Here is a 25691-nt window from a genome sequence, read left to right as displayed (position 1 = left end):
GCTACATAAATATTGACCACATCATTGTAGTATGCCGATTTTAAGTCCTTTGGTAATATGCTGAGGAATAGGATAACTGAGTCAAATGATGGTTCCATTCCCAATTTTCTGAGGAATCTCCATACTGCATTCCAGAGTGGTTGTACCAATTTGCAGTCCCACCAGCAATGTATGAGTGTATCCTTTTCCCCATATCCTCGCCAACATTTATTGTTACTTGGACTCATAATTGCCATTCTGACTGGAGATGGAATCTCACTGTAGATTTAATTTGCATTTCTTTAATTGCTAAAGATGTTAAACATTTTTAATATATTAACTGATCATATTTTTCTATGAAGTGTCTATTCCTTAGTCCATTTATTGATTGGGTTATTTGTATTTTGGTGTTAAATTTTAGTTCTTTATATATCCTTGAGATTAATGCTCTAAGGTGCAGGTGGCAAAGATTTTCTCCCATTCTGTAGGCTCTCTCTTCACATTCTTGATTGTTTCTTTTGCTGTGAAGAAGCCTTTTAGTTTGCTTTTATCCCATTTATTAATTCTTGATTTTACTTCTTGCACTTTGGGAGTTTTCTTGAGGAATTTGGTTCCTAAGGGTCTCTAATGCATAGGTCCTTGATCTACTTTAAGTTTTACGCAAGGTGAAAGATAGGGGTCCGATTTCACGTTACATATGAATTTTCAGATTTATTAGCACCATTTGTTCTCCAATGTATGTTTATGGAACTTTTGCCTAGTATAGGATAACTGTTTTTATGCAGGGTTTTCCCTATGTCTTCTATACCATTGGTCTTTGTTTTGGTGCCAATACTATGCCATTTTGTTACTATATTTCTGTAGTATAATTTAAGGTCTGGTATTGTGATGCCTCCCGTTTCAACTTTTCTCAAGGATTGCTTTGGCTATTCTGGGCCTCTTATTTTTCCAAATAAGTTTCATGACTGCTTTTTCTATTTCTATGAAGACCATCATCAGAACCTTAATAGGAATTGCATTAAATCTGTACAGCACTTTTTGGTAGTATGGCTATTTTAACAATATTAATTCTGTCTATCTAAGAACACAGGAGATCTTTCCACATTCTAAGGTCTTCTTCAATTTCTTTCTTTAGAGTTCTGTAGTTTTCATTGTAGATGTCTTTCACCTCTTTTGTTAGATTGATTCCCAAATATTTTTTCCAGGCTATTGTGAGTGGGATAGTTTTCCTAATTTCTCTTTCATTTGATTCATTTAATGTATAGGAATGCAATTGATTTATGTGTGTTAATTTTATATCCTGCTAATTTGCTAAATTCATTTGTGAACTCTGGAAGTTTTCTGGTGGAGTTTGAGTCTTCTAAATATAGAATCATGTTGTCAGCAAATAGAGATAGTTTGAGTTTGAGTTCGTTTCCTATTCATAATCCCTTTAATTTCTTTCTTCTAATTGCTCTGGCTAGAGTTTCCAGGACTATGTCGAAGAGAAGTGATAAGAGAAGGCATCCATGTCTGAGTTCTTATAGGGAATGCTTTCACTTTTTTCTCCATTTAGAAAGATGTTAACGTTAGGTTTAGTATTTACAGCTTTTACAATGTTCGGTATATACCTTCTATCCCTAGTTTTTCCTGGTGTTTTGAACATGAATGGATGATGAATTTTGCCAAATGCTTTTTCTGAATCTATTTCGGAAACCATCTGATTCTTGTCTTTAAGTCTATTGATGGGATTATTACATTCATTGATTTTCATATGTTGAACCAAACTTGTATCCCTGGAGATGAACTCCACTTGATCATGGGACACTCTTTTTTAATGTGTTTTTGTATGCAATTTATCAGTATTTTATTAAGAATTTTTGCATCTATGTTCATCAGGGATATTGGTCTGAAATTTTCTTTCCTCGATGTAGACACCAAATTTTTTAATAAAATTCTAGCAAACTGAATTCAGCAGTTTGAAAAAGGATTATATATAATAACCAGGTGGATGGCTGGCTCCGTATATGAAAATCAACCAATATAATTCTTTGTATTAATAGACTAAAAGACAAAACCCAGACAAATATCTCCAAAGAGGCAGAAAATCATTTGATAAAATCCAACATCCTTTCATTAAAAATATATTCAATACACAATATACTAGGAATAGAAGATAGAGGTCATTTAAAAAAAAAAACTCCTGGCTAACATCCTACTTAATGGTGAAATACTAAAAGCCTTACCCATAATATTAAGAACTAGCAAGAAAGTTCAATCTTTCCATGTCAATTTAACATTGTGCTGGAGGTACCAGCAAGGGAAATTAGCAAGAAAGAGACAGAAAATGCATCTAGATTAGACAGAAAAAAATAAGATTGTCTTCTGTGAACAGCAAGTTTTATCTATGGAAAATCCTAACTGCTTGGGTGGGGGACTCTTATAGGTAATAGCTAAAACAAATTCTGTAAATCCTGTAATGGTATAAGTTAAAGGATCTATATATAAAAGTCAATTATCTCTTTAACACACCAGTAAAGAGCAACCTGACAATACTTCTTAAATGCCATTTAAAATAGGATAAAAAAGAGCGACATCAGAATCAATGTAATGAAAGACAAATTGTAATTTGCTTGTAAAATGAAAACAAGAAAATATTGTTGAAAATTAAAAGATCTAAGCAAATAGAATACATCCCATGTTGACAGATTGGAAGTTTTAATGTGAAGATGGCAATACTGCCCAAGTTGACCTGGGGATTCAGCACAATTCCTATCAAAATTATAGCTGCTTTGTTTGTAGAATTGACAAACTGATCCTAACATTCATATACAAATGCAAGGGACCCAGAATAGACCAAACAATCCTGAAGATTAAAAAAAAAAAGTTGTAGAACTTAACACTACCTGATTTCCAAATGTAATATAAAGCTACCGTATAAGATACTGTGGTATTTAAGGCAGACAAAAAGATCAATGCAATAAATGGGAGTCCAGAAACAAAACTTTACAACTGTGGTCATCCAATTTCATTATCAGCCGAGGGGGGTGAGATTAGGGAAAAAAATCTTATTTTCTTTTTTCAATTTTAATTTGTTATATATAACAATATAATGCATTACAATTCATGAGAATCGTATTTTCAACCAATGGTACTGAAACAATTGGATATCCTCATGCAGAAGAATGAAACTGTATCCCTATCCCATAACATACACAAAAACTTAATCGAAATGCTTCAAAGACCCTAAATATAAAACTATAAAACATAAGAAGAATATATAAAATTTCATGGCCGTGAATGAGGCAAAGTTTTCTAAGATCTGATCTCAAAAACACAAACAACGAAAATTAAAAAAATAAATGAGACTTCATCAAAATTAAATGCATTTTGTGTTTCAAAGGACACTATCAATAAAGTAAAAAAATAGGGTTAGGGGCATGGCTTAGAAGTAGAGGACTTGCCTGGCATATTCAAGAACCCGAGTTTGATCCCCAGAATTGCACAAAAGGAGAAAGAGTAGGAGGTTTAAAACAAAAAACTACAGAATATGAGAAAATATTTGCAAAACATATCTGAGAGGGGAAGACTTGTATACAGATTCTCAGAATATACAAAGAACTCCTACAACAACAACAAAGACAAAATGATACAACTAAGTAGGCAAATGATTCAAATAGACATTTCACTAAAGAAGACAGAGAACCAATAAACTTATGAAAAGACACTCAACACCATTAGTCATTCGGGAAATACAATCCAAATCTACAAAGCAATATCACTTCAAACATTTGGATAGCTATAATTAAAAAAGACAGATAAAGCTAGTGTTGAGAACGTGTAGAAATTGGAACTTTCATACAATGCTGGTAGAAATATAAACGTTTCTTAAGAACAATTTGGTACTTCCTCAAAAAGTTAAACATAGAGTTAATTATGTCCCAATCATTTCACTACTGTGTGTGAGTGACCAAGAGTAGAAAACATTGTTCTCTCAGAAAGTTGTACATGAATGTTCATAGCAACATTCTTCATTATAGCCCTAAGTGAAAACAGCCCAAATGTCCATTATTTAATACATAAATACACAAAATACAGTACATCCATGCAATCGAATATTATTCACTCATTCAAATAAAGTTCTGATATAGGATACAACTTGTATAAACATTGAAAGTGATACAACTCGAATTAACATCAAAAACATGGCTAATAGAAAAAGAACCAAACAAATGAAGCTTAAGGAATGATGTTCACTGGCTGGCAGTATGCTAGTATTTCTAAGCCAGAGAATTTTACATAAATAGAAAAACTTCTGAATTTTGTAGAAAAATTGATAAATCTGGCATGTCAGTACCTGAATTCTGACTTGTGAAAATTGTCTGGAGCTGAATTGAGCCTGTCCCCTTTCCGTGCGCTCCCAGATGACTTTAGTTCCCACTGTTCCTTATTGTCTCATATACCGAGCACAAGTATCAGAAACCAATTTCCCATGTACAGTTGGGACTTTTTCCTCACATTTTTGTTATCCTTGTTGGTTTGTTTGCTCTTGTTTTTCACATCTCCAAATAGCTTTGTTTAGCATCTCGTTGACCCCAACAAGCAACTGAGATAACTCACAAAGGATGGGCTTTCGAGTCACATACAAGCACTTGATCAGGATGCTCCAATCTACCTGTCCAGACCACCTGGCTTCCTTTTCCATAAACCTATTGCTCTTCTCCATTTCCTTCCTCCCTTTTTTGCACACACAACATAAGCCAATAACTACCCAAGTCAGAGACCTAAGGGTTATCCTAAGCAGCCCACCCCTTCACCTCCTGCACCCATTCAGTGACAGATTCTAGTATATATGACTTCCTTCACACAGCTCCCGTCTTCCTGCCTTCCAGTCTCCCTATCGTACTCCATTAAAGCTGCTACAACATATCTTAGAATGGGTAACTTAAACACAACAAATTTATTGCCCATAGTTCTGGGGGCTGGGAATTCCAAGGTCAAGTCACCAGCAGGTTTGTGCCAATGGGCCTGCTCCTCATAGATAACACCTTCTATGAATCCTCCCATAGCAGAGGGGACAAACAGGTTCCCTCAAGCCTTTTTTAATAAAGGGCACTGATCATATTCCTGATGGTTCTGCACTCATGACCTAATTACCTCCTTAGGTCCCAAGTCTTAATACTACTGCCAGGGTGGTTAGGTTTCAACATACGAATTTGAGGGGACAGACATTCAGACCACAGTACCCCTTTGCCCTTCATTAAACAAGGCCCTCTCACTCCTCACTGCACTATTGCAAATAGTCCCCTAAGACCCTCCATCCCTCTAGGCTCACCCCCTTCAACTATGTTCCCTGTGGCCCCAGATTAGCTTGCACAAGCACAAATCTATTTAGAGCACTCAGCATTGAAACGTTTCGGTGGCACACAGCACCTACACAGGGCAGAGGTCGGTCCAGCCCATGCAGACCTCAGCAGGTGTGCCAACCCGACACACCCGCCTCCTACCCTCAACCCTGCACCACCTGTCATTTTCTTGCTAAATGCATACCCCTGTGCTTTTCCCTGCTGCACTCAGTGCCTGCCTCCTGTTCATGAACACCTGCTCATCCTTCAGTACTCAGTCCAGGGCTTGAGAAAACCATGTCCATTTACCCCACCACCATCCTCAGTTAAAACTGGTTACTCTTACCTTTTGAGTGTTTTTAATCACACACAAAGAATGATATATGTTAATTAGCTCATTTAGCTATTCCACAGTGCATATGTATTTCAAAAACCATGTTGTATATGGTAAGTATGTACAACTGTCAGTTTAAAAATAAAAATCAGTCTTTCTTCACCAGCCCTTTGGCCACCCGCTAGACTCCACGGGAATCTTTGATGCATGCACTGATCTACTTGTCAGTTTTTACCTTCTAACTGGTGAGCTCACTGAGCCTGGGGTAGTGGTGGTATCCCCAGCACCTGGCATAGTGCCTGGTACACCGTAGGCACTCCATTCGTGGGTAATCAAAGAAAGTGAATGTTTGCCTAGCACACAAAATTCTTATTGGCCTATGAAACATGAGTTACAAATGAATAAAAAATGTCATAGAACAGATGACCAAGTGTTCCCTGGCAGGGCAGAGAAAGCGAGAAAATGAAGAATTCAACTCTTGTGAGAGACCCTGCAGGAGACTCCTAACTAGTTCCCCATGCCCCGTTTGCAGCCAGAGGGGTCTTTTCTGAATACAACCTGGATTCAAACACTTTCCTTTTGGGGGACTCCCTCCGCACCTCCGGAGGCAGGGCTTTCCTGTCTCTGAAGCCCCAGCCCCACCTTCTCCTGGTTCTCTCCTCCCCAGTCATGTGGCCTTCGGCCAGCCCTTGCTTGCTGCTGCTCTGCCTCTCCCATGGCAAGTTCAGCTGTCCCTGCTGTGTCTCTGCTGAACACCGTCCCTCCCTGCCGCTTCAAGTTGATTCCTGCCAGCCTCCTGCCCTCAAGGCATTCTCACTTGCTCAGTGCCAGGCTTCCCTGTCCTGAGAGGTCAGGAAAACCCTGCTCAGCTCAGTTCCCAGTTCAAGTGCATCCCTGCCAGGGGATGCAGACCCGGGGGCCCCTGTGTACTAATCTGGCTCCAAATGAGAGAAAGGGAAATGAAACAGCTTTGAGCCTTCCCTCTGGACAGGAACCGTCCAACAATGTTCAGTAGTTAATGGAAGGCATGTAGTTCAGAAGTCATTCAGTAACCTTGGTTTGCTTCTCTGATGCATGGGTGGGGAGGGGGCAAGAGCCCTGCCCCGCCCACCCCCAGGGACTCATTAAAGCACCTCCAACGGAGCAGCTTCCAAGGGAATGTCCTGGCAAAACAGTAGTGTGAGTTTCTCCTTCTCCGTTATATTCCCAGGACTATTTCAGTGCCCTTAATAGCTAAAGTCTCCACTCCTCCTTCAGGGCACCCCTTAGTCTGATGCCATTTCACAGTTACCTAACCAAATGACAGAACCACCTCCCAATCCATATCCAAATGCCCAGTCCTGAGCTCAGAGAAGGCAGGAAAGAAAAAGTAGGCCTTGGCCACACAGAGCCCCACCTTCCAACACTTCAACCAGGGAGCTTTCTGGGCAGACAATGCCTTTTCCAGAGGCTGATGCCACTCCCACTCCAGGGGAGGGGAGGAGCCTACAGATACCAAGCTCTCTGCAAGAGGGACAGAGCACTGACCCCAGAGATTGAGGAAGTCGCTAGGACTCATACATACTGCAGCCACTCATCTGTTTAATTAGGCTTCTGAAATCATTCCTGATGAGATTTGCCAGCCTCTATTTTATTTCCTGCTGTACAGTAGAGAAGGGAGCAAAAAAGAAAAAAGAAATTCCACTGAGAGAACATGAGAAAACAAAACGACCGTGGTCTAGGGAAGACCTTACCTGGAATATGACTTGACTCGGCTCTTGACCTTCAAAAATAGAAAACGTCATAGGCTTCAGGGGTCCACTAAACTTCCCCTCCTGGCCATATCCAATTGTCTGTTACCAAAGAAAGAGAAAATCAGTGAATATGATGAAAGCATGAGCGTGTGTCCCTGGCTGCCTTTATTAGGGATTTCAGAAGCAGTAATATGAAACACGGGATTCAAAAACAATGTGAAATCTGGCCAAAACAGGCAGAAAACAATCTAATATTGGCAAAGGGACCACCCTGTCAAAGCAGTTTGCTGTGGGCTTGGCATTGCTCTTGCTGTTTAACCATCTCTGCAGTTGCTCAAGGCGAGAATATTAACATCCCCTGTTACCGATGAGGCTGAGAGAAGTTGAACCCAGAGTGACACAGATAAGTGACACAGATATGCCCGAGCCAAAGCTCAAGTTCTCTCACAATACTGCTCAGCCTTCTAAATTCCATAGGGTTTTACACAGGCTTCCTAAAAACACTTCCCTCCACTCCTATTTTATGAGGCCATCCATGGCAGATTCCCAGCATTCTAGAGTTTATAGTCACCTTAAGGCCAACTGATTCTATAAGGAAAGAAAATATGTGGATGTGTGAAGCACAGGCTTACTTGGCATATGTAGTTAATTTTAGTCCAATTTGAATCTCAAGTTGTACTGAAACTTTTAAAAAGCTTACTACTTTAACATTGGGTTGTACCTTATATTCATTTAGAAACATAAAATCACAAAATATTTACTGTAAGCAGTGACCTCACAATGATTCTAAAATCTAAAGACCTTAAACAAACCCAGACCAGTTGTGACAGTAAGAGTTCATATTTGCTAAGTTAGTACATGTGGGGCTCTGTCATGGGTATGTTTAATCCTGGTGGCAGGATTTACTCTACCAGAGTAAACTCTACCATTATCTGTTTTTACAGAAGATCAACTCAAGAGGAAGAGAAGCAATATTGCCCAATTCATGGCTAGAAGCAGAATTTAAATCTTTAATTCTGGGACAGGCTCTCTTAGCTACTATGTGCCACTGCCCACCAGAGGACACAAAAGCAGCCTGAATGGAAAGCCAGCTGCAATGGTAATGTGCCAGAAGTTGTGACTTCCATCCTGGAGAATGGGGAGCCTTCAGGGGCAGCCCTCCCAGCACGGTATTCCTCACCATGACAGCTTACCGAAGGGAGAAGCCAGGCAGAGTGGAGCAGGGGTATAGAGGAAGGGATAGCCAGCCAGCCACCCAGGCGGTGGGGACACCCTCTAGGACCAAGGACTTGGTGTCCCATATGGGATGCTGACCTCCCCTCCTTCCCGGGTGGCTCTTTGTGTCTCCCATTTTTGGTGGAAATAGGACATAGGTTAAGTTAGAATCAGAAGCATGAATGACAAGCCAATTTTTGAAACTAGACAAGTAAGAAAATCAAAAAAGGGAGAACTGGGTAGGGTGAAGAGAATGTGTTTTCTACTTTAGGGAGAGCAAGCACACTCTTGTCATGGAAACTGCTGCCCACCGAGGATCACCTAAAATAATCAGAATATGAGTAAAGTCCTATATATAATCCCTCAGTTTGTTGAATCATAACTAGTTGATATTAGTAGTCTGATTTTAAAAAAAAATAGTAACACACAAAAACAGAAGGCTGTTAAACTTGCTCTTCTGAGTTGTGGCAGATCTTTGTGTTTGCTATCCTTGGTCATTACCAACCCCTCTCTTTTGCTGTATTCCACCAACTGGAAGTCAAGTTGCATCTCTTCCAGATTCTGTTGCAGCCAGAATGGTGGCCAAGTCAACCACTTCTGGTTTGTGAAATAAGAGGGAATTCTGCATTTTATACTCCTGACGGAGGAGGAAAGATGTGGGTGTCACCGCCCTTCCCTGTGGCTCCTGCTGATTTAGTGGACCTCATGTCTGCAGCAAGGACAGCCACCAGGATCCACAAGGGCACAAACCAGATCAAAAGATACTGGAGCAAAGAGAAATAAGCCGGAGTCACTGATAACTTCACGGAACTGCTGCACCTACCACCCGCCCTGGATTAACCACTTCGGGTTTCTTATTATCTGAGGAAAACAAACCCCTCTTTATTCAAGAAGTTCTAGAGTCAAATTTCCTGTTACTTGCAGCTAAAAGCACACTTACTCAGTAACTTTACAGACTTCTAGCCATCTAGTTCTTACTAAGTTTTCTTCCTTTGAGGGCTCAGCCTTCTTTCCACTTCTTCTCCTGCTTGGGGGGTGGGGACACAAGAGCTGGTACTGATGTCCAGGTGCCACCCTGGTGGCTCCAGGATGCAGGCAGTGCTTTCGGTGGAGCTACTGCTTAACAGCAACCCACCACCATCAGCTCTGTGCTCACTCCAGCCAGCAGACAGCCTTTGAGATGCTCACACCAGTGAAACTACCTTAGCTAGCAAACCTCACTAACAAGGCTCCATATCCCTATGGGGACGAGCTGTCCCACCCACCGGAAAGGAGGGCTGGGTCATAGTTCCAGGGTTCAAAGTTGCATCCTTGTATCGGGGCAACAAATCTTTCTTCCTGCCCATTAATATGACTATTGGGGCTATAAAGATTTCAAAATACATGTGCATGCTATGAGTCATCAGGCCACACCAGAAGAACTGGGAAGGATGGTGTGGTAGAAAGTGGTGAAAGGACACCTTCATCCAGCAAGAAAAATGCATGTCCCCTTCTCAGACAAGAAGTAAATGAGCTCACTTATAGCCAAGAACTGTGTTAGAATCTTCTCTCTTGAATCTCACTCTTGCTTCTTGATGCAAGTCCATAATCATGTATTTCTTCTGCTTCTGATACTGTGCTAGGTGCCGAGTTTGTTGCAAAGATCACTATACAGTCCTCTCATGGAGGTCAGAGTCCATATGGCTGTAGACACTGAACATTTGAAATGCTATAGCGACACTAACAGCTAATATTTATTGAGCTCTAAGATTGTGAGTCACTGACCCAAGAGCTTTATAAGTGCATTTTATTTAACTGCAACAATATCCCACAAGGCAAGTACTGTCATTCAAGCCATTTCAAAGGGCAGAAAACTGAGGTCCAAATCCAACATAATTCATTCAAGTTCCCACCAGCGATAAGTGGTAGCAACAAGTTTGAACCAGGTCTGACTTTACCGCCACCATAAAGTCATGTAGATAGAAAGTCAAATGAGAGAGTAGGAAGGATAGTGAAGTCCAATGGGGACATTCGTCCCAGCCCTTATACAATCCTGGGACAAGCCGTGAGCAATCAGACTGTGAGGACGCACATGGCTCCAAGTTTGAGCTGTGTTTTCTTCCCCTGGAGGAAGTTCAGATGGTTTGGCAAGTTGGACTATTTCACTCCATGAAGATGTTGAGCTGTGTGAGCTTTAAGGGACTTTCTGGGACTTCAAATTTGGTGTATTATTTTGGAATCCCAGAAGAAAGGAAGCAAGATTTGAGGTGTGTGGATCTAAAGTTTCTTTCTAAGGGGAAAAAAAAAAAACAGATGTGCCCCTATAACCTTGCTTCATAATACAACGAACTTTTGGGCAAACTTTGTGAACCTCAGGAGCCTCATGGGTAAAATAAGAATGGCTCCCACTCTCTCCCCAAGGTCCAGGGAGAGACTCTAACCCCCCTTGGTTCCAAACTCTAGAAACCAATCAGTCCATGGATTAGCTCAACAAATGGCTAACAACAACTGAACCAGAGAACTCCAGAACTTCTATTACAAGAAAAAAGAAACAGAGCAAAGAAGAGTTGAAAATAGAGGGAATGATTTTCTTGGTACATTTCAGTGATGGTCATTCATGATCAAAGTGAAAAAAAAAAGTCAGGATTAAGGAATACAGATTCAGACATGTGTCACTATAATTTCTTTCCTTCCCTAAACTGTATGTCTTCACACAAAGGATAGATTGGTTTTAGACTTTGTACTGGTATTGGGTTTTAAACGCTGAGGAGAAAGCGCCTCCTCCAGATACAGGACAGACATGATGGTACCCACTTCATTGGAATTGTCACATCCGAACACTGTGCCCATTCTATAGCAAGGTGATTTTGATAGGACGCCTCTTGAAATGATAATAACCATTCTTTCTCTAGTATGGGGTAGAAGGATGACAGAAAATATTCCAGTAAACAAGCAGAGGAGAACACCCTCTTCTCTTACCAAATAAAGTGTAAGAAGACACAGCGAGCGAAGGAGCGCCGGAGACATCTTGCTGTTCGACACACTCCTGTGAATAAACCGCAGATAAACGTGATTAGTCGTCAGTCTTAAAACCATCTCTTTCCAAACCAGTAAGAATCACTGGATGATATCCAGTTGCAAACCTAGTAAAACGGGATTCCTTCAGGCCAGTTCCCCTCTGTGGAACAGCCCGGTCTTCCAGAAGCTTCATGGTTCCCCTATTCATAGCAACTTGTCAGCTGACATCTCCAAGGAGCCCTCTGCAATTTCATTTAACTGCTTTCCTCTATTATAACTTTCTTCAGAGTCTTAAAAGATAGTCAAGGAGTCTTTTTCAACTTTGGGGATTATTTTGTTTGGGTTTGGTTTTCAAAATAGTTTTCACTCTTATTATATGGGTGTGGAAGATACATTTTCACAAATGCCAGGATAACTAGGTTAAAAAAATTAATTGTTCTCATTCAAATCTGCAAATACAGCCAGCCGGGTGGTTGGACTCGGCTGTAATACTAGCGGCTCAGGAGGCTGAGGCAGGAGGATCGTGAGTTCAAAGCCAGCCTCAGCAAAAGGGAGGTGCTAAGCAATTCACCGAGACCCTGTCTCTAAATAAAATTCAAAACAGGACTGGGGATGTGGCTCAGTGGTTGAGTGCCCCCAAGTTCAGTCCCTAGTATGTGCGCGTATACACACATACACACACATACACACACCAAAAAAAGAAAAAAAGTTGCAAATACATAAGATTCCTCAAGTAGAAAAAGCTCAAGAATGTTTATGATCCTTCATTCAAAGGCCTCACCCTGCTGCCTCTTTGGTGTTCTAAGTTTTATTGTGACCTGGTGCAATACACCTGAAGAAAATAATATATTACTTATTTCTCCAAAAGAGACCAAATAAAATTCCAAACTCTGTTCACATTGTCTTCTGTTCAGAATAATTTTTCGTTTTCTCCTTGAGGTTTTATATTTGAGAAATTATAACTTTCAGCCAGAGACATGTCATGATTAAACAACTTTAAGATGTGACATAAATTTTCCAAATGGCCTATAAAGCAGCACTGCTGCCTGTTATAACACTGGACTGCCAAAAATTTAAATTAAATTTAAAAACTAGGAAATAAAAAATGTATTCATTTCACTACAATCTAATAATTCTATTATCTTTAGGGATTATGGATGATCCTGATTTACTTCATCTTTTTCTTTATTTTTAAAGTTTTTCTATGTTGAACATAAATATCACTAATAATCAGGGGAAAAATGGTTATTAAAAATTTAACTACCCTGAAAATGTAGACCCTAAAAGTAGTAAACGCTTTTACATTTCTGTAGCTGGTATTTTAACTTTAAAAAGGTGATAGTGCTATCCCAATTTAGTCTCACAAATGCCCTGGAAGATTAAAAAAAAATGAGCATTTTTATTATGATTACCTATGAGGTAAATTTGTGGAGAGAACTTTAAAAATGGTCTAACAGGCCTTGTGTGGTGGCACACACCTGTAATCCCAATGGCTCTGGAGGCTGAGGCAGGAAGATAGCGAGTTCAAAGCCAGCCTCAGCAAAAAGCAAGGCACTAAGCAACTCTGAGACCCTGTCTCTAAACAAAATACAAAATAGGGCTGGAGATATGGCTCAGTGGTAAAGTTCCCTCGAGTTCAATCCCCATACCCCCTCCCCCGAAAAAAAAAAAAAAAAAAAAGATCTGAGTGGTACAGAAGGGAGGCTCAGAGCCAGATAGTCTAGGCTACAACCCAGCTCTGCTTTGGCCATGAGTGTACAACTTCATTGACCAGCGACTCAGTTTCCTGAAAACACCTAGCAATTGCTTAACAAATATGTGTTCTTACGATTTTCTCACAGACATGAGTTAGGAACTGTTATTCTCATTTTGAGGAAATTGAGATTCAAAGTTAAACCTTTTGCCTAAAGACATATAGCTAATAAGTAACATTATTGGGATTCACCAGTTCTCTTGATAGCAAAGTTCAAAACTTCTTTCAACTCTATCTGCTATAACCTATTATAGTGTGATAGTTACATGTATACAGATGTAGACAGAGATGTAAATATATAAACAGATAAAAATAGCTATATAGACATCTATATCTACGTAGATCTATATACATACATACATATATACATATATACATATATAGTTATATTTACATAGATCTTATGCCAAGGTTCCACAGCAATTTTAAGGAAAAGCTAGGATTAAAATCTTTCTAGATTCTTAGATTCATGAATTCCTTGAATGTTTAAAAATTAGTTTGGGGGGCTGGGGATGCGGCTCAAGCGGTAGCGCGCTCGCCTGGCATGCGTGGGGCGCCGGGTTCGATCCTCAGCACCACATAAAAATAAAGATGTTGTCTCCACCGAAAACTAAAAAATATTAAAAAATTAGTTTTTGCAAAAGAATTTGGTTGACATGTGCAAACATCATTTTAGACTAACTTGTTAAACACAAGAGGTTTTTTTTTTTTAATTGTTACAGACTTCTAATTAAGATGACAGGTATGGAGACACATGGAAACAAGTTACAAGTAATCCCAGAACCTAGAATATTACAAGATGAAATACTTCCATATCCATAAATTCCACATCCACAGGTTCAATCAAACACAGATTAAAAATATTCATAGAAAAATGCATCTGTACCAAACATGCACATTTTTTTGTCATCATTCTCTAAAAAATACAGTATAATTATTATTTACATAGTATTTACATTATATTAGGTATTTAAGTAACCTAGAGATAATTTCAAGTATTGGAGAAAATGAGCAGGTTATATGCAAGTACCATTTTATACAGGGGATTTAAGCACACTTGGATTTTGGTATCCAGAGGGATTATGGAACTAATCCTTATGGAAACTTTAGGATGACTATATGTATAAGTGAATACATTTCTCTTAACTAGTTTTTTTTTTAATATTAGCATACTGAACCATAATGCACATGATCAGCTATCAACCAAGATTTGCTTAGTAGAAGTAAAAAGGGAGCTGGGCACGGTGGTACAGGCCTGTAATCCCAGCATCTTGGGAGGCCGAGACAGGAAGATTGTGTGTTCAAAGCCAGCCTCAGCAACAGCAAGGTGCTAAGCAACTCTGAGACCCCATCTCTAAATAAAATACTAAATAGAGCTGGGGATGTGGTTCAGTAGTTAGATACCCCTGGGTTCAATCCCTGATACAAAGAAAAGAGTTTTAAGAAGACAGTAAGAGAGTTTTAAGAGACACATCCGGGGGATCTTTCTCCTCAAACTGCTCAGCATTCATGATCTCACAGGCTGCTCCCAACTCTCCCAGCCTTATCTGCCACTCCCTCCCACACCCAGCCATGCTATACACCCCATGCACTTTGCCCCAAAGCTCCACTGGATCCATGCTCCAGCCCTTGCCGCTTTCCCCAACCTAGCACAGGCCTGGCACAGAGAAGACGGACAATGGATACTTGCTCAGTGAACTTGGATTGAGATTATCCTTTCTTATCTCTGCTTTTAGTCTTCATACCTTATCATCTAGGTCCAACTTATTCGTTTATTCAAACAACATTGAACCAAGCTTCCTGTATGTGCCAGATCTTGTGTTAAGAATTGGGACACCAAAATAAAGAGTTTGGGGTCTGCCGTCATAGAGCTATGACTCAAATCCTTTGAAATTTGCCCTGATTTCCAGTCAAAAGCCTCTTCTTCCCAAAGCCCTTCTCCACCCACATTTTCCATCATTTATTTAGATGTTGGAATTACTGTCTCTAATAGAAAATAAAATCCTACAGGCTAGAGGCCTTATTTTTTTTTTTAACCTCTTAGAGCTCTTTATACTATATCTTGAATATATTAAGCCCTCAACAAATGTTTGCTAAAATCTAAAATACTTGTCATTGTCTAAGATGGATGTCCTATTAATTTGTTCTCATCTATAAGAGCTTTCAGAATAATAGGCTGGGGATACAGTTCAGTTGGTAGAGTGCTTGCCTCACATGCACAAGGCCCTGGGTTCAATCCCCAGCAACACACACACACACACGCACACGCACACACACACACACACACACACACACACCTCAAAAAACATAATAACATGTTAAAGGAAACTAGTTTCAGATTTAAAGCATTATTGGACATAAAATACAATCATACATTTTTACTATCAATAAGAAAGCTGGTTTCTCTTTTAAATACACTAATATTTTTGCTGGGTAATGGTTGAAATATATCATCTATCCTTAAACCAATTGTTTTTTAGCACTTTTAACTTTTCAAAGAAATACAGGTTGAATGATAGAAAATCAAATAAAATGAATGCCTTACTTTAGTCTGATGCTCCACAGGCCACTAATGTTTTAATGGAAATGTGTTCATCTTTTGTCATTCACATTTAGTCTCGCCCATTACAGGAGGATTTCCAGTGGGAAACAGAATCGCTTTCCACTCCCATGCATGGGGTGCCATGAACTTGAGGACAAATCTACCACACCATGCAGTTGGTGGGAATGTGAACTCGGAGTTAGACCGATTCATTTGGGCCCTGGCTCCTCCACTGCCTCATGGCCCCATTTACTCCTCTAACTCAGGAATAATAACAGCATCTATCTTTGAGAGTGATGGCATTCAATGGGTTAATATTTGGAACAGTGTCAAACAGAAAGTCACCCTGCAACCAAGTTTGCTTGGTGGAGATTTAGGTTGCCCTACAGGACCCCTCCCCTCCCCTCCCAATGATGAACTTCTGGCAGCCCACCATTGAGAATACTCGAGAACCAGCCTCCACAGCACATCATCACAGCCAAATCAAGTGGTGAGGCACAGACTTTACCCAAATGATTCAGAGCAAATTACACTAATGCTAGGATTATGTCTGAGGAGGACTTTGTTCTCTCAAAGAAGTCTTGCTTTTACTTCCTCTTTGCAAGGACACCATACACCAATACTATACCTGGGGTCATGATGAGGCTGATGGGAAACCATCGTTTGAAACTGAAGCTGTCTAAAACCACCAAGCATCCATATACAATAGGTCCACTCAGTCGATTGTCAGAGAGTTCAGCAACATTTCATCTAAACTATTGAAACAGTTGACCCAACCATCTGCTTGGAATTTCTGCTATTTATCAGTGTCTCCCTCAGGTGCAAGGACTAACTTCAGACAGTTCCTATGGCAACTATCAGACAGGGCAAGCATATCCTTAGCAGGCTCTTTTCAAAAGGAATTTTGAAAAGAAAAAACTCAGTCCCCAAAATGTGGACACACCTCACCTACCAGACATCACCACCATGGCTTGCTTTAACCACAGATCAGGGCCTTAACTTAAAATGTGGAATCAGGGCTGCTGGCCGTGATCTCCAGGGAGGTACCTTCACCGAATTCACTGCAGCCCAGAAAACATGGAAATCCCTGCACAGCGAAACCGAGTCCACCGGGATCACAACACAAAGGCATCTCACATTTATCAGAAACCATTTGCCACAGTTTTGAGTCTTTTTTTTTTTTTAAAGTGCTATACTAGGAATTGAGCCCAGGGGTATCCTACCACTGAGCTACATCCTCAGCCTTTTTTAAATTTTTTATTTTTAAGACAGGGTCTTGCTAAGTTACTGAGGCTGGCCTCAACTTGTGATCCTCTTGCCTCAGCCTCCTGAGCTACTAGGATTATAGGTATGTGTTATCGCATCCAGCATGCTGGGACTTTTGTGTGAATTATCTTACCAATTTCTCAGAAGAACCCTAGGAAGCAGATACTGTCATAATCTGCCTCTTAAATGAAATCAAAAGATAAAGGTCAAGGAAGTTAATAGACTTGCCCAAAGTTACATTGCCAGGTTCATTCCCATGCCTGTGCTCTTAACTACATAATCTTCAACCTCTGAGAAGTATGAACGTCCTGATAAGATACCAAGTATCACCTCACCTGACACATCTGTCCAAAGACACAAAAAATAAACTTCTTTACTTCATGGCTGTTTCTCTTCTTCATATGCTGACACGGCTCCCCCTGCCCCATACACACATCACCTCCATCCAAAGACAGAGACTGCATCAGCCTGGGATTCTTGCCCTTATGCTGAATATACTTCTGTGTCAAGTTCTCTCCTCATTTCCCTTCATGCATCTCCAATGTTTTTAATTAATCCAAATGTCAGCACGGACCACCCCCCTCTCCAATTCATATGCTGGAGTCCAAACTCCCAAGTACCTCACAATGTGACCTTAGGGTCTTTACAAACAAGTTAAAATGAGGCCATTAGGACGGGCCCTAATCCAGTATGACTAGTGACCTTATAAAAAGGGACAACTCAGAGACAGACTCATATATACAGGAAGAAGAGAGGCAAATATGTAGATAATATTTATAAGCCAAGAAGACAGATCTGGAAGAGATCTTTCCTGCAGCCCTCAAAGGATGCAACCCTGCAAACACATTGATCTTGGACTTATAGCTCCAGATCTGAGACAGCAAATTTTTGTCATTTAAGCCATTCATGCTCTGGTATTTTGTTATGGCAACCCTAGCAAACCAATAGACCAAACTACTCTTGGTTTTCACTGAGTAAGGTGCTACTATCTCAGGACAGGAATGGCCTCAAAGCAGGGGGTTTACTCTGCTATTATACATGCAGTGCTCCTGGCATCCCTGGGGAACTTGAAAGCTTGATTTATTCTCCAACTGGGCTCCAATTCTTCCAAGAGACATTAAGACATTTTTAGATACTTTTGTAATTTCCCTATTTATCTGAGTAAGGACAGGGAATTTCCGGTCCCAGTTTTCCAAACCTACAAGTAACTTCAATATGCAAACATTGATTCCACACCCCCATCCCTTGCAAAAACAAAAGTGCTAGGTAAATTTTAAGTAGAGCCAGACTCAGTAAGATAATTCATATAAAAGACTTTGAATTAAAGTAATTCATCTAAGGCTGAGGTTGAGCCAGGCAGCTCCAAAGAACAAAGAAGGGACAGGAGGAGAGGATTGCAAATTTTGTTTTCAAATATTATAGGGTGATGTGGGCAGGAAAGGATGTGACTAGAATTTATAACAGCACCCGGACTGAATAGCACCAAATATCCTGTGTGCCATTTATTTTACATCTGCATTGTGTATTGCTAAGAGCAGCATAAATTATAAGGCAAGGCCAGAGATGAATAAAAATCAGATTAAAAGCTGGCTCACACTATTGTTCATCAAGCAGTGTTCAGATCAATCATGCCCATCTTTTGGTCTGACTCACAAATCACAGGCACCAATTACATCACTTAAGGTTTAGAAAACCACAGGAGGAGCAGACCAATTTGCACTTTGACAAATTAGGGACCCAATTAAAGTGGCTCTTAATAAGCTAGGAGCAAGCAGGCAGGCATAAAATCTGGGCTGCTGCTGCCTCACACTTCAGACTGATTATTCCACCTGAGGAGGGAGTGGGCCGCTGGATGGCGTGTTTTTAGCATCGAGAGAGGAAAGGAGGGAGAGACATCCCTACCCCTGCCTCACACGCACACGCACACACACACACACACACACACACACACACACACACACACGGGCACTTTTTTTTCACTAAACTTTACAATATAGATATGTAAGTCTTTCAGAATGTGAAATTTTTACACATATGTAAAACTGGGGTGATTATTAATATGTTCATGACTAGGGCCCATGACCTCATGGGAGGATAGATGGCTTCCCTGGAAAACTTAACATGGTTCAGATTTATATGATCAATTGCCATATAAATTGCTAGAATAATTATTCTTATTAAAGAATAAGGAGGAGCTGGGGTTGGGGCTCAATGGCACATGAGGCACTAGGTTCGATCCTCAGCACCACATAAAAATAAATAAATAAAATAAAGGTATTGTGTCCAACTACAACTAAAAACTATGTTTTAAGAAAAGAATAAGGAGTTCTAAGGAATATTTTGATAAATGTGGTCTTGTTATCCCTGGTTAGCTTTCTTTCTCCCAGCACACCCCCAAACTGAGCAAGGGATGGTCAACTGGGAAGAAGGGGTCTCTCTGCAGAGTCTCTCAGAGTGTGCCAGCCCTGAACTCGTCAGCAGAGGGAAGGCAGGCTCTTACATGGGGCAACAGAGGGCCACTTTGCCCGGGTGCCCCTCTGACCCATCTTAAGCCTGTAGACAGCACTGGATTCCCTGAGGGAGACAGGTTCACACCTCAGAAACCCTAGGTGGGAGACAGGGAAAGGATTATTCTTTCCTCCATATCTAGCAGATCATCATCCCAAAGTGACTCCCATCCTCCTCTTTACACCAGGGGAGACCTATTTCTTATAAAAGGCAACTTAATTATTTTTGACAGAGTGTTTCTTCATGTATTAAACCACGCTTCTTCATGTATTATAAAGTGCACAGATGAGCACTTTGTCAAGATAATAAGATCACACTCCCTGGCCTTAGCAATTCAGTAGGAGGTAAGTCTAAATTAGATTCCATCCCATAGGGTTTAGACATTGAAGGATTTTTTAAAAAAAAAATCATCAAAAACCACTTGCTGTAATACTAGTTCCTTTATAAGGTGACCCCAAGGCAAGAATTATAATGGCAAAAAAGTGTACAGTCATGCCCAGGTACAACAGGTTAATGCTGTGATTCTATAATTAAATCATAACTGATGATGGATGAGTAGGAGGACAAGGAAAAGTGAATTTAATTCTACCTAATAAAAGGTGCCATGCCACTGTGAAATCTTATCATGAATTAGTTTTTTTTTAATTAAAATCCTCAAAAAAACCTTCATATTCATTGAAAATTTGCTAAGTTAAGTACTCTGAACAACATGAATCCTGTTATCCTTTGGGGTAGGAAAATAGTTTACAGAGGATGTCAATCTCAGCACTGAGACCAAGCTCGGAACCACAGGACTTGGTGAGGGGAGGAGGTGCCCATCTTTATTTTAAGTATTCTTCAAGAGCAAAAATCTATCATTTTGATTCTCTTTGACCCTTACACAACAACGATAAATGCTGATGTTTTAAAGTAATTAAAATATGGTAAGAAATAATTGACTAGACTGCCAAGGATGAAAGACTTCAAAATGTCAGCATTACAAAATATTTTAATTTTCTTGCACTGTCTACATATAATCATCAAGTATAGCTTAGTCTGTTACAAATTTCTTAAGTGGAAAAAGAAAATCAGCTCTAGTATAATTAATACCTTAGCCACTGAGTGAACATCTGCTTTTATTAAGTTAATATTTCTTATACTTAGGGGAATATCCATCTACCCATTTGTGAATTGTGAGAACAAACAGAAATGTTTACCTAACAAAATTCAGAATAGCTTCTTATTCAGTCAGCAAGCAGGCTGACTAAATAAGAGCAACTAACTCCATTCTAAATCAACACCAGGGATTTCTGAATGGATGAAATTTTAATGGCAGCAAATAAATATATATTCTAGCCATGTAAATTAGCACCTATACCATTCATTTATGAACCTTCAGAGAAAGGAAGGTGACAAAACTCAGCTTTCCTTCTCAGTCACCTCTCTGGACATGGAGAAAATGAGGACATGCTCTCCCTTCCAGAAATTTCCTTCAACAATGGAATGAAAGTTTAAGTTCCCACCAGGATTTTTTTTCCCTTTTATAAGAGAAGGAAGAAGGTGCTGTAGATGTGACTTTCATCTTAAACAACAGACTTTTTTCGGGGCTCATCTTGGTAAGTTTCAAAGGATGCCACACCCACATTGCACCTGAAGATTTAAATGGGAACCATTAGAAGGGCATTTATCTGTTGGGTTTTAACTAAATATCTATCAGAACCCAACAGTATATCATTCTCTTCCTATATTGTTGGATCCCACCTCCTTAACATAACATTAGTGGCTTTCTTGAAAAATGGAAGATATGTGTTTGTGGTAATAGTGATTTTTTTTTTCCTCCTACAGAACAAACAGTAGTTTCTCAGTTAAACCTGAGTCATGACCTGAACTTGCTCATGAAAAAGGGAGCCAGCACTCATTGAACTTCCACCATGGCCAATAAATGTGGTAATTCTTTACCTTCTAACCTAATTTACTTTACTTCTCAAAATTACCTAGTTAGGCAGGTTATCTGGTTTTACAGATGAAAAAATTAAGAGTCAGAGAGATGGAGCCTTCTGCTCTGGGCTTGACACTTTGGACATGATGAAACTGGCCTGACTCATCTGACCAACCCTGAAGACTCATAAACCACATGCCCCATTATCGACTGTAAAGTCTTACTCAGGAAACGACTCATCTTGCTTCCTGGTGAGAGCTGAATGTCATCCATTTTCCTGATCATTTAAACATGTACTTCTTTCAAACACTGCCTCACTTACTAGTGAAGCTTTTAAAAATAATAATAATAAAGTCAAGAAAATCTCAGGAAATGCATTCATTGCCTTTTCAATCCCCCATTTGGCATCGTCCAACCCCACCCCACATAGGGTCTTTCTCCCTAGAAAGTTGTCCAGCCAAGACTGGAACTTTGAAGCGATCAATAAGCGGGACCATGATTTAACATCTCAAGATAATACCGATCCACCAACACAGCAGACGCAGCACCTGAAGCTGACTGGCACCATGAGCCTTCCTTTCGAAGTAAAGGCAGGTCTGCCTTGATGTCTTTAATTCTTACTCCAGTACTTTCTTTAAAAGTCTTCTTTTCTCCTTTCTACCTCCTCCTTCCATGCTGCATCCCAAACAGTCCTACAAATTCCAAATCAAATCTTGTTCTGAGAAGTAGATGGAATGGTCAATCTTTAAAGACCACATCTGAGAGATGCCGCACTTTTTGAAAATAAGACTCTAACCTCCTTTTTCTAGAATATAAGGGCTTCAGAACATTGTAAGTCCAGGCATTTATATGTAAATCACAAAGAGTAAATATATGTTTAACCCAAGAACCCCATTTTCCCTTTAATTCCACTACTAAGCTTGGTCTAACTAAGTCAAATGAATTTCTAAAACATAGACCCACAAAAAGGAACAAACTGCAAAAGAAAGCAACTGTGCTCCACTTGTCACACGGGGAGTGTCTTCCTAGAAATGTCACATAGATCACCTCAAGAAATATATTTGCCTGACAATCCCCCTGCCAATCTAATTTGTCCTTCTTGAAGAAATACGTTATTGACATAATTAAGACGTATCAAGACTCACCGTTCTGTAAATAAGAAAATGGTGGCTAAAAGTTCTTTTCTTCCATTCGGTTGTGGAGACGCTTGCTGAGTCTGAAGGCTCTCCGGAGAATACTGCCTCTGCCCTGCTCTACCTCCCCAGCCTCTCCCTCACCTTCAGTCAAACATTAACCAGTAACATTTTTTATTGATCTTTGGGAACCAGTGGGTATCATAAAAGTTATCATTGCATTCATTCCAGGAAAGAAATGAGTGTGTGCTGAAAGAAGTTCCATTCCACCCTAATACATCTCAAAACAGGTTGCTGAATTTTTATTTTTCATTTTTTTTAAATGTAGATGAGCAAATTAGAGGACCAGGAGAAGCTAGGATAGAAAAGTTCTGTGTATTTTCAACCATCTCCAGACTGAGCTCTATGACATCAAAGACAGCATTTTGTTAATATTTACATCCCCAACACTTAGCATCGGTCTACAGAGGAGACTCCATCAAATGTAGATTCCATGTTAAACACAAAAGACAGAGCACAGGGCACTAAGTCTGAGCAGCAGTGGTGTTTATGGATGACCAGCCACAAGAGACATTATAACAGGTTCAGAAGGCGCGATTAAAGCCACAAGCTGGCTGTCCCTGTGTCTGAAATTAAGGGTCCCCTGCAAATTCATCAAGTCTGCATGAAACAACCTATAACAAACTTTCCCTTTATTAAGAAAAAAAAAATAGTCCTTTTCCCCCCCTAACTCACAACTCAGGGAATGGACTTTTAAAAAGCAAGTTATTTTTTCCCCTCAAAATGAAGTTTCCAACTAGCCAATGAGAGCCAAGACCCCCAGACTTCTGGAAGTCAAGACCTCTTGAAGACCAATTCCCGATTCCCTCATTTTGGTCGCTCTGGGAGCCCATGCTGAAGAAGAAGAATCAAGGCCATCTTGGGATCAAAGGAGTCACACTTTGCCCCGATTTCCCAGGCCCCTCCTGAGCAGAGGTGGAGCTACCCTGGGTGGGCATCTGTGCAGTGAAAGTCCCGGGGGCCCAGTGCTCTCTAGGTGGGCACCCTCCTTCCTGGATCCTGGGAGAAGCTCTTCTTAGGTGCCCTCAGTCATGTTGGGAGGGGACCACACTCATCTTGGGGACCCTAAAAGTGAAACCACTTTGCTGCCTGCCCATGGTCAGCATCCTCATTGGATGAGCCCTGGAAGGGTCCCTCCTTTGTTTCACAGCCAACATCACAATGTGAGGGACATGGGAGCAGTGAGGCTAAGCCCTTCAAGTTCAGACCACTTCTGCTCACCCCGTAGCTGAATCCAATGAACTTCTACAAAGTCAAGTAGCTTCCCCCTGCCCGAGTTTCACTTCCTAGAACCAGTGTGGTCTCCCCTCACGGCATTGCTCTGAAAGGAGATGGTTTCTTCTCCACACACTTTTTAATTACATACTTAAAAAGCAATTTTAAACCTATCAGGTTTTTTAAAAAGTACATCTATGTGTCATTTTTAGATAATTTTTTTTTAGAAACATTATAATACTATGTTCATGGCATATTAGTGTATCAGTTAAAAGTAGGTTTTTCTCAGTTACTCTTTTATAACATCAGTGAAACAGAAAACAATCAGAGAGGTTTTCCCTTTTTGCTCAAGTCGTACAGCCTGTACAACAAAATTGGGACTCCCTTCTGGTCCGATTCAAAGCCCAGCCAATTCACCACAACTATAAATCTGCTGGATTCTTTTCCTCCAGTTCCATGAAAATAATGAAAATTCCCCAGGGAAGAAATCCCCCTGTGGGAGCCCATTGTTGTTGGAAGATGGCCAAGACTCTACCTGTGCTTTCCTGAACATCTCACGCCACTTCATGCCTTAGCTTCCAACTCCATGAGACGGCCAAACCAGCCATCAAAGAAAGTGTCATGTAACTGCACTTCTGAATGACAGTGTCTGTTCCTGTACTCTGTGGCACAAAAGGTCCACATGGTTCTGAGTGCTATTGATGATATTCATCACATGTATGATACATTCTTCTAGGTTAAATTCAAAGATAAAGAGCATGCACGTTTCAAAGGGAGCACCACTGCATTTTAGGAATCTGTTTTGCGTGCAAGAGTGAGACATTGCTAGTTCAAGAACTTAGCACTAATATAGAAATATTAGAAATAAAGAAAATATAGTTCATAGATACTAATTATTTCCTTTCTCAGAGCAAAGGAGATGCGATTTTCATGATGGAAACAAGTAACCAGTTAAAGGGATTTGGGCAGATGCTTTTAGTTAACAGTTTCATGAGCGTAAAAATATTTCAGCACTTCATCCTTTTGAACTATTCCTCCAACACTGGCCCAAGTAATACACAATGTTTAATTTATGGTTAATTAGCAAGAATAAAGTCTGGATGGCCTCCCAGACAAAAATTTTTATGAAATTTTGGAATTATTCTTAAAATTCAAAGTATGTTACATTTCTATTATTTTTAATCCTTTAAAACTCTAAATAAATGGAATCTGAGTTTCATTGCTAATGTTTTCCATTCTTTGTGCACTTATATTTTAATATGATCCTTAATTACATGTTACATATCATGTATTTTAACATTTTTGTCATGAGTCTATCAGTATAAAGCTTCAAACAAAAGTATAATATTTTAATTATCTAATATGTCCTCCGTTAGTTCTTAGAAAATATTTCTTAAAAGAAAAGCTGGGGTGGGGGGGTGTCTATCAAAATAGTAGATAGATCAGTGGAGTAGAAGGGCGTGGAGGGGGAGGGAAGAGGGATGAGATGGGGAAAGACAGTGGAATGAATCTGGCCTGATCTTCCTGTGTACATACCTGAATATACCACAGTGAATCTCACCATCGTGTATGTCCACAAAAATACTAAAAAACACTGAGTAAATAGCAAAAAGATCAGGAGAGTAGAGGAAAGGTAACCAGGGAGAGATGAAGAAGGGAAAGGAGAAGTATTGGGGACTGAATTAGAGCATATTATGTTCCATGCTTTTAAAAT

At 40.0% G+C, this 25691-nt stretch overlaps 1 protein-coding gene and 1 long non-coding RNA gene across 2 annotated transcripts in view; one reads left to right on the top strand and one right to left on the bottom strand.

The window, feature by feature from the left end:
• Window positions 1-22820, bottom strand: part of Cdh17 (cadherin 17) — a 64423-nt gene extending 41603 nt beyond the window's left edge. Inside the window, exons 1-3 of the mRNA XM_040293857.2 lie at window positions 22715-22820; window positions 11544-11610; window positions 7371-7469 (exon numbers count right to left, since the gene is read on the bottom strand). Coding sequence (XP_040149791.2) covers window positions 7371-7469; window positions 11544-11591 — 147 coding nt within the window. The 5' untranslated portion in view covers window positions 11592-11610; window positions 22715-22820. The remainder of the gene's footprint in view (window positions 1-7370; window positions 7470-11543; window positions 11611-22714) is intronic.
• The window catches only part of LOC144365453 (uncharacterized), a 54087-nt gene extending 29030 nt beyond the window's left edge, over window positions 1-25057 (top strand). Inside the window, exon 3 of the long non-coding RNA XR_013423908.1 lies at window positions 21476-25057. This is a non-coding gene — a long non-coding RNA (uncharacterized LOC144365453). The remainder of the gene's footprint in view (window positions 1-21475) is intronic.
• Window positions 25058-25691: the final 634 nt, after the last annotated feature.

Source organism: Ictidomys tridecemlineatus, chromosome 7 (assembly GCF_052094955.1).
Source record: "Ictidomys tridecemlineatus isolate mIctTri1 chromosome 7, mIctTri1.hap1, whole genome shotgun sequence".
NCBI classification, from domain to species: domain Eukaryota; kingdom Metazoa; phylum Chordata; class Mammalia; order Rodentia; family Sciuridae; genus Ictidomys; species Ictidomys tridecemlineatus.
The sequence above is the reverse complement of the archived record's forward strand: the minus strand, read 5'-3'. Positions and strand labels throughout refer to the sequence as shown.